General features: G+C 51.8%; 1 protein-coding gene across 1 annotated transcript in view; it reads left to right on the top strand.

The window, feature by feature from the left end:
* Positions 1-15,200, top strand: part of DMRT1 (doublesex and mab-3 related transcription factor 1) — a 76,482-nt gene that overhangs the window by 23,951 nt on the left and 37,331 nt on the right. The window contains exon 3 of the mRNA XM_040988747.1: positions 8,174-8,457. Within this exon, the coding sequence (XP_040844681.1) occupies positions 8,174-8,457 (284 nt within the window). The remainder of the gene's footprint in view (positions 1-8,173; positions 8,458-15,200) is intronic.

The raw sequence follows: 15,200 nt of genomic DNA, 5'->3' as shown, positions 1-15,200 counted from the left end.
TTGAGCATGAGGTGTTTTCCCCCCAGGGGCAGGAGAGTGGTGTGTCCTGCCTTCCTGGGGTCTCCCTGGGTCGGCTCTGGGTGAACTTGGGAATCCAGGCCACTCCCTTGGTCCAGAGGGGCGATCTTTCCCCCCTTGGGCTGGTTGGGTCCCCCAGAGAGTCCCAGGGCGCTCATTGAATGCCTTGTCTCCTGTGGGTAGCTTCAGCTAACTTCCCTTCTTTGTAGGGACAGAGTCCTGAGCTGCTCAGTTGCCCTAAAGATGGGACCATGGCAGGAAGTGATTGTTCGGGACCCTCGGCTGCCCCTCAATAGGAGCAGGGCCCCGAGTCAGCTTCCTCTGCCATGAGGAGCACCCAGTGCCATTCCCCACACCCCATGAAAAGATCAGCGGATGATGTAGTGTTCTTTACATTAAATTTTTGAAAAAGAAAAATAAAGGGGTGGAAGAGAGTCACTGTGCTTTTCTATGCGCCCCTGGGAGTAAGCACATTGTGCTGGTTGCTGACCGGTTATTCTGAGATCTTGAACTTGCAGGTGAATAGCTGGCCCTGTTGGTGACTTGCATCTGGAAAGCTACTCAGCACGGGTTGTGTGCTGGGCGGGGCTTACACAGCCAAACCACGGGAACTAACACGATTGACAGCGTGCCGTCGCTGTGCAGCATCGGATAGCCTCCTGGTTCATCCTGGCTTTCATTTGTCAGCCTTCTTCATGTGGGAAACCAGAGTTTGCTTTTGTCATGGAAGGGAGTCATGACTGGAAAGGGCTCACACAGTGCCTTGGTTGTGCAAATCATGAGCCTGGGGCCGGTTGGGGAGCGAGGGGTGAGGCCTTGAGCCACCTGAGGATGAATTAGCAGTTAACTACTGTGAGTGTGTCGTGGGTCGGAGAGCGGCATACAACGCTCAGAGATCAATAGGGGCGTTTGTCATGTGTGGGGATCGATCTCACGGAGACGGGAATCATATTTCACGCTGCACATGTTAGTGCAAAAAAAGAAGTAGCCGAGGGGCTGGGAGCACGATCAGAGGGCTGGACGCGCTTTCAGAAGGCACCTGCCGGAGCCCTGATGTGAGAACGCTGCGGTTGAGCTCAGCTGAAATGGTCTCAGATGTTTTCTTTCCAGATGCGGGGTCTGTACTGAGTCGTATCAGCCATGCAGGTTGCACGCCCACCTCGCGCTGCACCTGGGGCTTGGGGTCCCCGAGGGAGGAGGTTACGCTCACACCGACATCTGTGGCTTCAGCTCGCCTCTGCAGTCCTTGCAGTGACTCGTATGTGATTCAGACCAGGCATGGTCAGGAGTTGCTTCTTCAGAGTTAGTGTGTGGAACGCAACTTTATTTAAAAAAAGATTTATTTGGGTCTGGCACGATAGCCTGGTGGCTAAATACTCACCTTGAACATGCCCAAGATCCCATATGGGCGCCAGTTTGTGTCCTGGCTGCCCCACTTCCCATCTAGCTTCCTGCTTCTGGCCTGAGAAAGCAATCGAGGACATCCCATAGCCTTGGGACCCTGCACCCATGTGGAAGATCCAGAAGAAGCTCCTGGCTCCTGGCTTCGGATTGGCTCAGCTCCGACCATTGCAGCCACTTGGGGAGTGAACCAGTGGATGAAAGATCTTTTCTCTCATCTCTCTTTCTGTCTGTAAATCTGCCTTTCCAATAAAAAGTGACGGGGCCCAGGTGGAGGAGGGGAGAGGAAAGAGCGATCCTGCACCCACTGGTTCACTTCGCAGATTGCTACAGTCACCAGGGCTAAGCCAGCCTGAAGCCAGGAGCCTGGAGCCTCAGCCTGGTCTCTCGCGTGGGTAACAGGGACTCGGGCCATCCTCCACCGCTTTCCCAGGTCGTTAGCAGGGAGCTGGAGTGGAAGTGGAGCGGCTGAGACAGGAACCAGCACCCTCATGCGATGCTGGCATCCCAGGCAGCGGCGTTCTTTGCTACAGGACATTGCCCATCCCAAAGCAGGTTTTGAAAATATGGTTCAATTGTCTTCTGGGATCTGAGGAGTGTTGCTTGCAGGACCGCGTGTGGATACCATAACCCACAGACGCTTCAGTGCATCTTATAAAAAAGTCTAACATTTGAATTAGAGCGTGGACACATCTTCTTGCGTCCTTGAAAACATGACGTTGAAGTGTTACCTAACGCAACGCCATGCACACAATATTCAGGCCGTGTTGTTGAGGGAATGGTGACAAGAAAAAGACCCAAAGTGCATTGACAGGAAGGTGGAGTCTGAACTCAGGCGTGAGCCTAGAGGTCACTTTTTTTTCCCCCTCCCTTACTACTTTGGATTATTTGAACCACAAATACAAAACCCACCCAGATGGAAAGCTGACTGTACTTATAAAACACGTATATGTAATTGTGATTTTGCATAGTACGTTTCGGAGTGGTCACCCGAGCCCAAGGATGCCTGGCTTGACTTTGCTTGCTCTCGGACTGTCCGGTCACTCCAGGGGAGCCCCACCCCTGCTGCTGCAGAGGCCGGAGAGGCCGCTCTGCATACACCCCATTCCTAGTCCTCCTCTGTCGGGGCGAGCAACCTTGAGCCGTGCACAGGGGGGATGCTTGTGTGTGTCGGTTTGAACGGATCCAGCAGCAGTCCAGTTTCCATGATGCCTTCTTTCCCAGCCTCCCAGTTCAGGCTGCTGAAGTGCTCCTCTTCTTCTTTATTTATTCTTTTCTTTTTTTTTTTTAAGATCCATTTTATTTTCATTACAAAGTCAGATATACAGAGAGGAGGAGAGACAGAGAGGAAGATCTTCCATTTGATGATTCACTCCCCAAGTGACTGCAATGGCTGCAGCTAAGCTGAACTGAAACCAGGAATCAAGAGCTTCTTCCAGGTCTCCCTCGTGGGTGCAGGGTCCCAAAGCTTTGGGCTGTCCTCGATTGCTTTCCCAGGCCACAAGCAGGGAGCTGGATGGAAAGTGGAGCTGCCGGGATTAGAACCGGCACCCATATGGGATCCCGGAGTATGCAAGCTACTAGGTTACCGCGCCGATCCCTTGAGATTCTTAAGAAGGAAGGATCCGTTTGCGGTGCTCCCTTGTTGCCAAGCTCAGCATCTGAAGCAAAGCCGAAGGCGGTTGTTGCCTGGCTGCTGATGAGCGCAGTGCAGATACACAAAGTAAGACTGCGAGGGAGTGCGTTTTCCACTTCCTGCTTCTCTGAATGGTCTAGGAGCCTGGTAAGGATCAGTAACATGTGACTTTCTTGCACCCAACCAAGTGCCTGCAGATGCTAGGCGCATAGTCCATATTTGGGAAGTAGAATAAACACCTGCCTAGAAGAACAGAGCTTGTGTTAGAATCCAGTGAGGCACGCCTGGATGCTTGCCGTGGGAAGGAACCAGGGCACGGCTCGTGGTCTGAGCTCTGCCAGAACTGGGGAGGGCTCAGGTGCGTCCCCCAGGGGGCTGTGTTCGTGCACGGTCTCCGGTCTCTGCAGGCAGGCTAGCCCTGCAGCGCGATCCCGGGGCAGGCCGGGTTCCAAGTCTCTACAGCAGCTGCTTTCAATCTTTAAGTTGACAGATATCAACCTTCAGGACACATCAGAATTTCCAGAGAGCTCATTAAAATGCAGAGTTCGAACCCCACCTGCGGGGTGTCCAGAATTCACATGTCCGCAGACTCCCGGGTGATGTTGGATCAGCTGCTAGTGCCTAAGTCCTGGGCTAACACGGGGTGCTGGCTCTGACCTGGGAGAATCTCCCTGTCCTAGTAACGTGTGCAGTAAGGCCGGATTTCACAAGGCTGGACCTCACCGTGCCCAAGCACTTTAATTTGCAGCTTTAAAGTTTAGATTTGCTGGGCTATATACAGTGCTTTTTAAAGACTTCTCAAATCACTTCATTACTGCTACGATTGTAAAATTTGTAGACATCTGCTCTGGCAAAGCTCAGAAAGTTTCACTATTGAAATATTGCTGTGGAGCCCAGTGCATTAGCCTGGTAGCTAAAGTCCTCGCCTCGCCTTTCTAATCCCCAAGGCACACTTCCCATCCGGCTCCCTGGCCTAGGAAAACAGTCGAGAACGACCCAAAGCTTTGAGACCCTGCACCCATGTGGGAGACCTGGAGGGTGCTCCTGGCTCCTGGCTTTGGATTGGCACATCTCCGACCTTTGCAGCCACTTGGGGAGTGAATCCTCAGACAGGATCTTCCTCTCGGTCTCTCTTCCTCTCTGTATGTCTGACTTTCCAGTAAAAACAAAAATAAACCTTTTTTTAAAAAAAAGCAAACAAATACTGCTATGAAGCAGAACTTTTTCAACATCAATTCCAGTTTGTCCTTAAGGCTCGTGATAATCTAAAGCAGGAAATAATGGGCAGATGGAAAAGTGAGGGTGGTGTTGACTAATTACCAGCTGCTGTCGCCAAACAAATCATTACTTTGACCTGACATAATGTTTTATTTGAGGTTTACTGCACAGTTTATGGAAGTCATTCTCTTGTTACCTTGAAAGTTATTACTGCCATCATTTTGTGGCTTGATAAACTGAGGCCTAATTAAAAGGTCTAACTGAGGTTACGCCGCAAGCACTCAGCCACTTGTGCGGGGCTGTGACCTAGAGAGCTGCAATCTTAGGTTACTGTTTTGGTCTTTGCCCTCCGCTCTCTCCCTTCCCTTCTTCCCTCCCTCCCTCCCTCCCTCCCTTCCATCCATGCATTTATCCATCCTTATGTGTATATGTGTTTGAAAGGCAGAGTTATACAGAGAGACAGACAACGATCTCCCATCCTCTGATTCACACCCCAAGTGATTGAACCAGCCAGGGGACCGAGGCTGAAGCCGGGGACTCCCAGCTCTGTCTGAGTCTCCTACAGGAGCGGTAAGGACCGAGAACTAGGGCTAGTTCTGCATGCTTTGCCGAGAGCATTGGCAGGGTGCTGATGTCACAAGTGGAGCTGCTGGGACTCGAACTGGTGCTCCTATGAAATGCGGGCACTGCGGGCACAGCTTATCCGGTCACGTCACAGCTCTGGCCTCTGAAGATCAGGTCCCAAGAGGCATCCTGTTTCTGCCCCTCCAGGGACAGGCGTTGGCATCTAATGTGCCATCCTGTATGTCCGGGAGATTAATAGGAATGAACTATCATGCTTATGACTGGGTGGTAGGAATATGCCCTTCATTCTTTCTGTGACTTAGCTATTTGTACTGCATTTGCCTATAAAAAGAAGAAAGATACTGACATAGAAAAAGGGTTAGATACTGAATACCATGACACATGCCACCACATAGATTTTTAAAAGATGGGGTGAGGTATTAAGACCCTGACTGGGGTGCCCATGTTTGTTCCTGACCTTGGCTGACAGGGACAGTCCAGGAGGCAGCAGGGGATGGCTCGGATGGTCCCTGTCACCCAAGGAGGAGACCTGGCCAGACTCCCAGCTTTTGCCTGGCTCCTGCCTAATTATTCCAGGCACTTGAGGAATGACCCAAGATCGATTTCTGTCTCTTTCAAATGAATGAAAATAACAGTGGGGAAGTTTGGGGGTGGGGGGCGTGGCCAGAGGTAGTGACAGAGTTGGGGATGGGGAGCAATGACATGCTGTCTCACGTTCCTAGCTGGGCAGAGGAGAGAAGAACCCATGAGAAGTCGTGGCTTGGCAGGAGCTTGGCAGAGCCTGGCGGTGAACTTGGTATTCTCTTGGGAGAGACTGTGCAAATGAGACGTGAGGAGTGTGCACAATCTCAGCCAAGCTTTTCCCAGTGCTGGGACTTGAGCCGGGTCCTCCCTTTCACGTCCTCCTTGCATGCTTCACCACCGAGTAGCAAGGTTGCCCTGGAGCTCCTGTTTTTAAGCTCATGTTAAAACTGCTTGCAACCGTGTGATGGTTTCCACCCCTTTGGCCCTGGGACCCTGGAGGAGCCTGCAGGCAGGGGCCGGCTAGCTGGATTTTTTCCTGCCCCTCCTGTCTCCTGGGTCCTCCTTAACAGGCTGCCTTTTTCCTCATGCCCCTCACCCGAAGCCACAAGGTCCCAAAGAACGGCTTGGTGGTGGTCTCGCCCGGGACTGAGTTCTGGATCTCCTAGCCCTGCTGGGCGGCTGAGACAGTATGTCCCCTGTTCTTCAGGAGCCTGGCCTTGGCTCTTGTTCCTCTGATAAACAGAACCTCCCTGCCCCTCCCCCTGGCCGCACCCAGGCCGCTGCCCGTGGCCAGCTCTGTTCTGATGGGCTGCATCCCACCCGTGTGCCTGCGATGCACCGTAGCCATCTCAGGTCTCCGCACCGACCCGGGCAACTCCGCACCTGGCTCTGCAGGTGTATTCCCATGAGGTGCCTCTCCCCAGGCAGCCTCGGTGATGGTGCAACCCCCTCGCTGGGAAGTCCTCAGCCCAGCCAGACAACAGGGCTTCCCACGATGATGACTCCAGCTCAGCGGCCCCTGGGCTCCCAGTTCTTTGTCCTGCCTGCCCCCGCCCATCACTCCAAACTTTTGCTCCGCCCCCCCCTTTCCATTCCTTATCCTCTTTTCTCTTTTTTTTTTCCACTTATTTTTCATCTCTTTCCCACGCCTCTTTGAAGGTGCCACTCAAGTGCATCCCCCCCCCCCCCGACCCCTGCAAAGGTCTTCTTGCTTCTATCCTAAGCTGCAGATCTCGCCTTACTCTCCTTTTCTGAAGGGTGTATTACGCGCTTTATCCCAGCATCTCTCACCCGAAGGCTCCCTGAGGGCAGGATGGTGCCTTGCAGTCATTGGAGGCACTGGTTTGATACACGCCCATTGGATGGGTGATGTGGGCATTTGTTCAGTCGTTTATTGGCATTTACATCGGTTTAAAGACTACCCCCGGGGGTCACTGGTTAGTTTCTGAGCTAAATCATCACTTTGCCTCTGTTTGTGAATAACATTTTATTGCCACGCAATCTCACAGTAATGGTGACTGAATGGTGTATGAAACCCCAAATCATTAGTGAACTTTGAGAGAACTTCATCTACCCCTGGACAAAGCCTTGTTGAGACTTCTCAAGGGTACAGTGTCTGCTCTAGAATCAAGTTAAGGAAATACTATGGGCCTGGCGGTGTGGCCTAGCAGCTAAAGTGCTCGCCTTGAACACGCCAGGATCCCATATGGGCGCCGGTTCTAATCCCAGCACCTCCACTTCCCATCCAGCTCCCTGCTTGTGGCCTGGGAAAGCAGTCGAGGACGGCCCAAAGTTTTGGGACCCTGCACCTGTGTGGGAGACCCAGAAGAAGTTCCTGGCTCCTGGCTTTGGCCATTGTGCTCACTTGGGGAGTGAATCATCGGACGGAAGATCTTGCTCTCTGTCTCTCCTCCTCTCTGTATATCAGACTTTCTGATAAAAATAAATAAATCTTTAAAAAAAAAAAGGAAATACTGTTTGCTTAAGCGCTTAACACCTTCCTTTGACATACAGACACACACCTGTTGTACTGCTCACAGCAGCCTTAACACCCCGGGACTTGAACCCCAACACTCTGATGTCAGGTGCCGATGTCCCAAGCAGTGACTTAAGTGCCGTGACCCACGCCCACCCCTCAAATGTGTACAGTTATTGTCGTTTTAAGAACGTGCGGGCGGGTGAACTGGATTTGAGCTCCAGTTTCTCGACACAGAAATAGACATTTCTGGAAAGAAGTTATAGTTCTAGGCTTCTTTCTGGCTAAAATTGCCTCTGAGTAGTTTTTGGGTTTTTAGTAGATTTGTAATCAACATTGGGGCCAGCCTTGTGGCGTGCAGCTGGCAAGCCATCCCATAAGATGCCAGCACTCCTTCATCACCACCAGTTCGGGTCCCGGCTGCTCCACTTCTGATAATGTTCCTGGAAAAACAGCGGATGATAGCCCAAAGTTCTTGGGAAGCTAGGTAGAGTTCTTGGTTTGTGCAGCTCTGGCTGCTGCGGCCATTCGGGGAGTGAACCATGGCTGCAGGATCTCTCTCCTTTTTCCTTTGATATAGACGGGTCCCTCCGTTGACACATAGCTAGAGAACGGTGTGAGTCTATAAGCCCAGTGACTGGAGAGCAGCCAGCCTTGGAAACCCACCCTTATTGCGGCCACAACGCCCAGCAGGCAGTTTTGTCTCCTGCATGGTCAGGTACCATGCTCTGCAGACTTCAGAAGGAAGGTAGGGAAAGGCCTCTTAGCCTCAACTTAATATCGCTGTCATCTTTCTCTTTTTTTTCCCTTTGTAGAGGGGCGGATGGTCATCCAGGATATCCCTGCTGTCACCAGCAGAGGGCACGTGGAGAACACGCCTGACCTGGTTCCGGACTCCGCCTACTACAGCAGCTTCTACCAGCCGTCTCTGTTCCCGTACTACAACAACCTGTACAACTACCCGCAGTACTCCATGGCCCTGGCTGCCGAGTCTTCTTCTGGGGAGATGGGCAGTGCCCTGGGGGGCTCCCCAGTGAAGAACACCCTTCGGAGCCTCCCCGCGCCTTACGTGCCTGGCCAGCCTGGAAACCAGTGGCAGGTAGGATGCTGATACCCTGAGTGAACTGGTGTGTGAGAACCACACGATGCACGTGTGCATGCGTGCTTACGAGACACGCACACACGCACACGGATTTACAGGTGCACACACACATCATGCCCAGTTCAGCACACACCCGGGCACTGTGTCCAACACACGCAGACCATTTTTTTTGGCTCTGCCAGTTGCACCATCTCAACCCCAGCGGTTGGCCACAAGGGGTTGGAAAGTTACATGCACATATTTGCTTTTTTTTTTTTTCCTTCCAGTGTGACTCTTTTTCTTTTTTTCAGTGTCACTGTGCACAAGTACCCAGCTGGCCAGTGTCAGGTTGACAAGTGGCTGACTTGACGAGGTCTGACTGCCTCCCACCTTGTCCATCACTTTTGTTGAGCAGCGTAGAAAGTGCTGGGTGGCAGCCTTCTAATAGCAGTGATCTTGATGATGAATTTGCAGCAGCCTGGTGGGGAAATGTAGCAGAATCTTTATGACTGTGTGAAGGAGATAAGGGAAGGGTGGCTGGCACCGTTTGCCAGGAGTGGAGGTTGATCTGTGCGTATTCTGTGCGTATTTTTTGACTTGCACAATGGGAAGCTTTTAGTGTTTGCAGTGACACGAAACACTCTGCTTTACCAAGAAAGGAGTGTTTTTTCTAGAGTTGTTGTACTTCTTGGTTGTAACCATTTCCATCAGACCAGTATATGAGCAACAGATTCCAGACACAAAAAGGCATTCGAGAGGCCGGATTCCCACGGATCCGTTTGTTATGGGGTGTACACACGTGAGAGATCAACCTGCTCAAGCCCCTTTGCCCTGGGAGGTGTTGGGGCCATGGCAGATCTAAATGTGCCCTGGCTTTCTCAGAGGGCACCTGACTCCCGATGCTGTGCAACATCAAAGTGTGCAAGAGGGAACTTAGTGCACTTCTTTGATGATTGGACGTCTCCTAGAAGTCTTGGGCCTTCTCAAGGCGCTTATCAGAAAATAAGAACTGGAAATGTCCTCTGAGCAGTCCTGTTCCATTCGGCCCTTGCTTTGTTCTAGCTGTGGGGAACTTGTTAATATTTCGGGTCACCCCAAGTTTGGGATCCTCCAGGGATATAACTGATTTCTTGGGTACATTGGAATTTCAGCCTTGGGTCTCCCAAACGTCATGTTTTCCATGGATTTTCTTATTGGACCAGATAGCAAGATGCAGGATCCCATGACCAGCCTGGGGAAACGGGCTGTGTGGGGTGGCATTGTCTCCTGGTCCTGGATGGCTGCTTCAAGGGGCAGTGGCAGTGCCAGGGAGAAGTCCCCCACCCCGCGGGTCAGTTCTGCTGGAAGAGAACGTTGGCTGAGTGTGTCTCCTGCTGGCCAGGATGGGAGGGAAAGTCTTGGCTCCCTTATCTGAGCCCAGTGTGGGGCCTGAAGTTGAAATGCTTCCCACCTTCCCTGGCGCTCACAGGAAAGGAGCTGACGTTGCCTGGAACCTCGGGACAGATCTCGACGCATCATTTAATGTAAGGGGCTGTTTGCCCAGCGGCCCAGGCTGCAGACTGTTGGCTTCCTGGCCAGTCACTCTCTGTGATAAATTGTCATGGAACATATTATTTCGCAGCAACGGGTCCTTTTCTCCCATTCTTCATAGATCATAATAACATCAGGAACAAGGGGTAGCATTAATTGAGCAGCTAAGCCTCCCCGACCATCTGCTCAGGCAAGGACGCCGAGACTGGAGTCAGCTTGGGCAGGTCCCATGGGGTGAGAGATGAGGCCTGGATCTCTTACCTGCCTGGCTCCCAAGCATGTGTTTACCTTTGGATCTACATCAAACTCGGGGCTGCAGAAGCTGCCTGCCCCCCAGGACCCCCCGGGAGGGGAATTCCAGGGAAGGCGCAAACACTGTGCCTCTATACCCGGACTTGAAAGGGCCCAGGGTCCTCTTGCTTCTCTAAGGCTCAGGATTTTTCCCTCAACCTTTTGTTTTGCACTGGGGAGCTTCTTGGAACTCTTGGATGATTTTGTTCCGTTGTGGAGCTCAGAAGTGGAAAGAAACTTCGAGAAAAATGCCAGTGCATGGCTCCTGCAGGTGGCTGAGCTTAGAACCCTGAAGCCTCCCTGAGATAAGCAGTTTCGGCCGTCAGGATTGAAAACGTGCAGATCTCATGCTGTGTGGAAGTTATTTTGAAATGGTCATGTCACTTTTCTGTGAATGGGACCAACGTTACAATGGATTTAGGCACACTCGCAATGTGTAGGTGCTACGTAAAACGCGGTGGTGGCACGGTGGGTTAAGCTGTCGCTCCAATTCCTTCTGTTTTGGAGTGCCTAGAATTGAGTGCTGCCTCTAGTTTTACTTCTGATCCAGCCTCCCGATTAACGCAGCAGCGGATGGCCTGTACACCTGGCTCCCTACTGCCTACTTGGGAGACCCAGGGAGAACCCCTGGCTTTGGGCCTGGCCTAACCCCAGCTGTCGTTTGCATTTGGGGAGTGACCCGTGAGAGGGAAGAAGATCTCTCTGTGTGTCCGTCTCTCTGCCTCTCTCTTCCTGTAAGCATGCCTTTGACAGGATTGAACTGTCTCCTGTGCCAGCGTTCCAGAAATCTCCAGACTGTTCCACTGAACGCCCTGCGCGCTGAGAGCTGCTTTAATCGCCCCTGGTCTGTCTGCAGCCCGTGGAGAGATTTGTGGCCCAATCACAGATTCCTGTCCTGTTGTGAAACAGGAATAACGTTTGTGACGCAGGACCAAAGTCACGATGAATGGCTGGTTCCACTGACCAGCAGCTCATTCTCGCTGCTGCATTTAATTGCCTGCAAAAGCTGTTTATTGCCTTGTGCCCTCCTCCACAGCAACATTCTCTCTTAAATAAACATGTTGTACCAGGCTGACAAGGCAGAAGGCATAGCAAGTGAGCAGAAATAAATATGGGAGGGTTCCCAGCGGTCCCTTAGAGTCTCTGTCCCCCTGACGGGGCACCTGTGTCCTCAGGCGTCTATACACTTCACCTTGCAGCTACAGAATGGCAACACAAACTTTTTTTTTTTTTTTAATTCTTTCTAGGAGTTATTTTGGTGTCACCGTGAGGTGTCTCATGAAACAATTGCCTTAGGCGGACTCACGCCCAGGCAGGATGTAGTCGTGCAAGAAATTATCCAGGCATGGGGCACCTGTTCTGTGCTAGGCATTCCTTCATTGCTTAACATAGACAAAAAGAAAAAAAAATCCTGAGAATTGAGGCCTGCGGGTGGGGAGTGAGGAGGCTGCTGTTTGCATGTAGAACGAGACAAAGTCCAGGCAGAAAGGAAATTGGATTCTGGCATCTGAGTCTCGGGGCTCGGCAAAGGGCGCCCCTGATGGGCATTCCCGGGATGGTACTTGCCGTCTCTTCTAGCAGGCTGAGCATCAGTGGACCAGGCAGAGCACTTAGAAAGGCCACTGACGGCCCGGGAAAGCAGTCGAGGACAGCCCAAAGCTTTGGGACCCTGTACCCGCGTGGGAGACCCGGAAGAGGCTCCTGGCTTCGGATCGGCATAGCATCGGCCGTTGCGCTCACTTGGGGAGTGAATCATGGGACGGAAGATCTTCCTCTCTGTCTCTCCTCTCTGTATATCCACCTTTCCAATACAAAAATAATAAAAATAAATCTTTAAAAAAAGAAAAGCCACTGACTTTGGATCCCTTGAACATCTAGCCACTAGACCTCCAAGGAGCGGTTTCATGGGGCCTTGTTTTCATGCTGCCTGCCCCACCTCTCTCTCTCTTTTTTTTTCTTTTTCTCTTTACAAGTGGATGAGTCCCACGGCTGCATAGCCAGGGGCCTATGCCCTCGACAGGTTAGCTAGCCCTGGTCCCCCCCTTCTCTCAGCAAGCTGCTTATTCGCCATTATGCGCAGCAAACATTGGTTTACTTTTTTTCTCTGGAAGGAAGAACTGACAAAGCTTGCAAGAATCCAGAGAGGGGTTTGTGAGAATATGCCCAACTAGGAAATGTTGATGGCGATTTCTGTTCTCAGAGTGGAAAGTTCAGTTGAGGTCTGGTGTCTGCCTTGAGCTGTTCAGACTGGTAGGAGTCATTTGCTTTCTTACGTGGGAATGGCAGTGGGTCTGTGGAGGGTGGGAGGATTTCTTTGTTTCCGCTCTTTTGCAGTGATACGGGTAGAGTACTTGTTTTACACCCGACCGCTTTTTGTGAAGCCTGCAGTTGACATCTTGCTTATTTGGGAAATTCTAGGGAAGCAGACATTTCTTAGAAGACAGGAATCCGGTTCCCTGTAATACATGTATGTCCCACATTGGTCCCTAGCACGTTGTTCAGGGAGCTAACAGCAGGGAAATAAGGAATGCAGGATAAGTGAGGCGAAAGTATCTAATGCAAGAAAGTGGACTGTTTCTTAAGGGATTTATTCACTTATTTGAAAGGCAGATTTGGGGGAGATGGACGAGCCTTCTGTCCCCTAGGTTCATTTCCCAAGTGCTTGCAGCCAGCCAGACCAAAACCAGGATCCAAGAACTCCTTCCGGTTTTCTCATGTGGGTGGCTGGAATCCAAGTGCTTGGACTGCCACCGGCTGACCCCCAGGATGCCCTTGTGGGAAGATGGAGCAAGTGTGGAAAACGCAGCACTCGAGCCCAGGCTCTGTCACGTGACGTGGGCATCCCGAACATGGCAGCTGAACTCCTTGTGCCACGGCAACCTCCCCAGAAAGATGTTTCTGTGGAGGCTCTGCCTGTCCACGTTTTCCCCATTAAATGATGATTCTATCAGTTGGCAGGGTTTTTGTAGTCGGTGCCCTTGCATGGCAAGCCACAGTTGGCAAGCTAGTGCCTGTCTCCCAGCCACGCTGGTCTGTGAGATGCACTGCATCCACTTGTTGTCATGACAACGGGATCCCTGAGAGACGGCCATGGGGCTCCTTCACGTGCAGCCCCAGTAGGCCCCTCCATCTGGTCCACAGGTCAGGAAACGACAGGCCACGGAAAGCTGAAATCTGCCAAGTTGCAGGTGTCTGTCTCCATACGGATTTGGGAGGTCACGTTACCACTGTCATCACTGCTGTGAACGTCCCCCGTAAAGGATCACTTCCGCCTCAGGTGTGCCTGGGATGGCCCAAAGTGTTCTTCTTCACGTTCCTCTCCTTAAAGGGGCAGTGATCAGCTCAACTCGCTAGGGCCTTTACTCTCTAGGTTGGGCTGGTTGGGAAGGTCTCTCAAAAAGATAAGTTTACTGTGGCTCAAAAGCATTTGGCAGCTCTGCCTCGTTTTCTACCGATACACATTTACTGTGAACCTGTTGACGATGCTTTGCGTGCTTAACCCCACGGAGAGTCAAACTGTCGGTCAGCCGGGCCTGTGAGGAGCTGCCGCCAGAAGATTATCCTGGGGCTGAGTGTGTGCGAGAGGGCCTTGGTTAACAGGGTGTGGATTGCAGAGAAAAATGGGCGACCCTGCCTGAGAACATGTGCGGAAGGAGCCGGGCAGCCGAAGGGGCTGAGGCCGTCAGGGAAATCCAGATGGAGCAGGCCTCAGGTGGTCGGGAGCTTCTGGAAGATGGTGGCTGAGGCTTGCCTTGCCCTTGTATGTTCATTTCCATTCTTCCGTGAGCTCTGGTTGGTATGGACTCAGTCGGAGAACCCGAAAGAGGGCTGGTGTTCCCAGGGGAACTGGTTATGATGGAGTTGGAGGCAGAAGGGGGCTATATGCCCAATTACTAGCCAGGCTGGTACTTCATGACCCACCATGGTACAGGAGGACTGTGTAAGTATATTACAGTTATCTGCAGATTCTGCAATTTGCTCCAAAGTTAGATAATTTGATCATAGCTTTGGGGAAGCCTTCAGCCCCAATTTGGTTGGGCTGGTTGCTAGAATGTACGTATTTGTTTGGGATTTTTTTTTTTTTGACCCCTTTAACTTCCCACTCCCCTCCCCTCCCACTGCTACATAGATGAGAATATGACATAAAATTTTTTTCTTTCCGGTCCGTGAATGAGTGATTCTTGAATTCCTTAGGAGCCCGTGTTTCTATGGTCCGTTGAGTGTCTCTTGTTACTTGAGTAGAGACCAGAATCAGGAGAATGCATGACAGTTTCGCTCTGCTGGTTTCCTAAAAGGCCATTTAGGAAAAGGGTAGGGAAGTGCGAAGGGGAGGGTTACCACACCTCTCCGCCCTGCAGAGTGTGCGTGTGAGAAAATCCTTGGTCTGCCCAGAGCTGAGCCCGCTGTGCAGTCCAGGAGGAAAAAGCAACAGGTGGCCATCCTTCATCCACTGCGGCCTCTGGAGGGTGGGCTTCTGGAGAGGGCTGGAATGCCCCCAGAAGATGGGCCTGTGCAGGGCAGGGTAGGGCAGGGCAGGGCAGGGCAGGGCGGGCAGGGTGTATTTTCTCACCATTGCTGTTTAGAATTGCCAGTGCCTGGTGATCAATAAAACAGATCGACTTGGGAGTGGGGGCTTATTATTATCTTTCTTAAAGCATATACTTATTTATTTGAAAGTGATACAGAGAGATTGAGGGAGAGACAGATCTTCCACTCACCAGTTCCACTCTTTCAGATGGCTGCAATGGCCAGGGCTGGGCCAGGTTGAAGCCAGGAGCATATTTGGGACTCCCGTGTGGGTGCAGGGACCCAGCAGCTGGCCCATGTTCTGCTGCTTTTCGCACACTAGGAGCCCGGGATAGGAAATGGACCAGCTAGGATATGAACCTGCGCCTGTATAGGGTGCAAGCATCCACATCATAAGTTGCTTTACGTGCTAC

The sequence above is a fragment of the Ochotona curzoniae genome, unplaced genomic scaffold (genome assembly GCF_017591425.1).
Source record: "Ochotona curzoniae isolate NIBS_2020 unplaced genomic scaffold, NIBS_Ocur_1.0 contig_50, whole genome shotgun sequence".
NCBI lineage: Eukaryota > Metazoa > Chordata > Mammalia > Lagomorpha > Ochotonidae > Ochotona > Ochotona curzoniae.
This window is presented reverse-complemented; position numbering and strand designations above follow the sequence as displayed.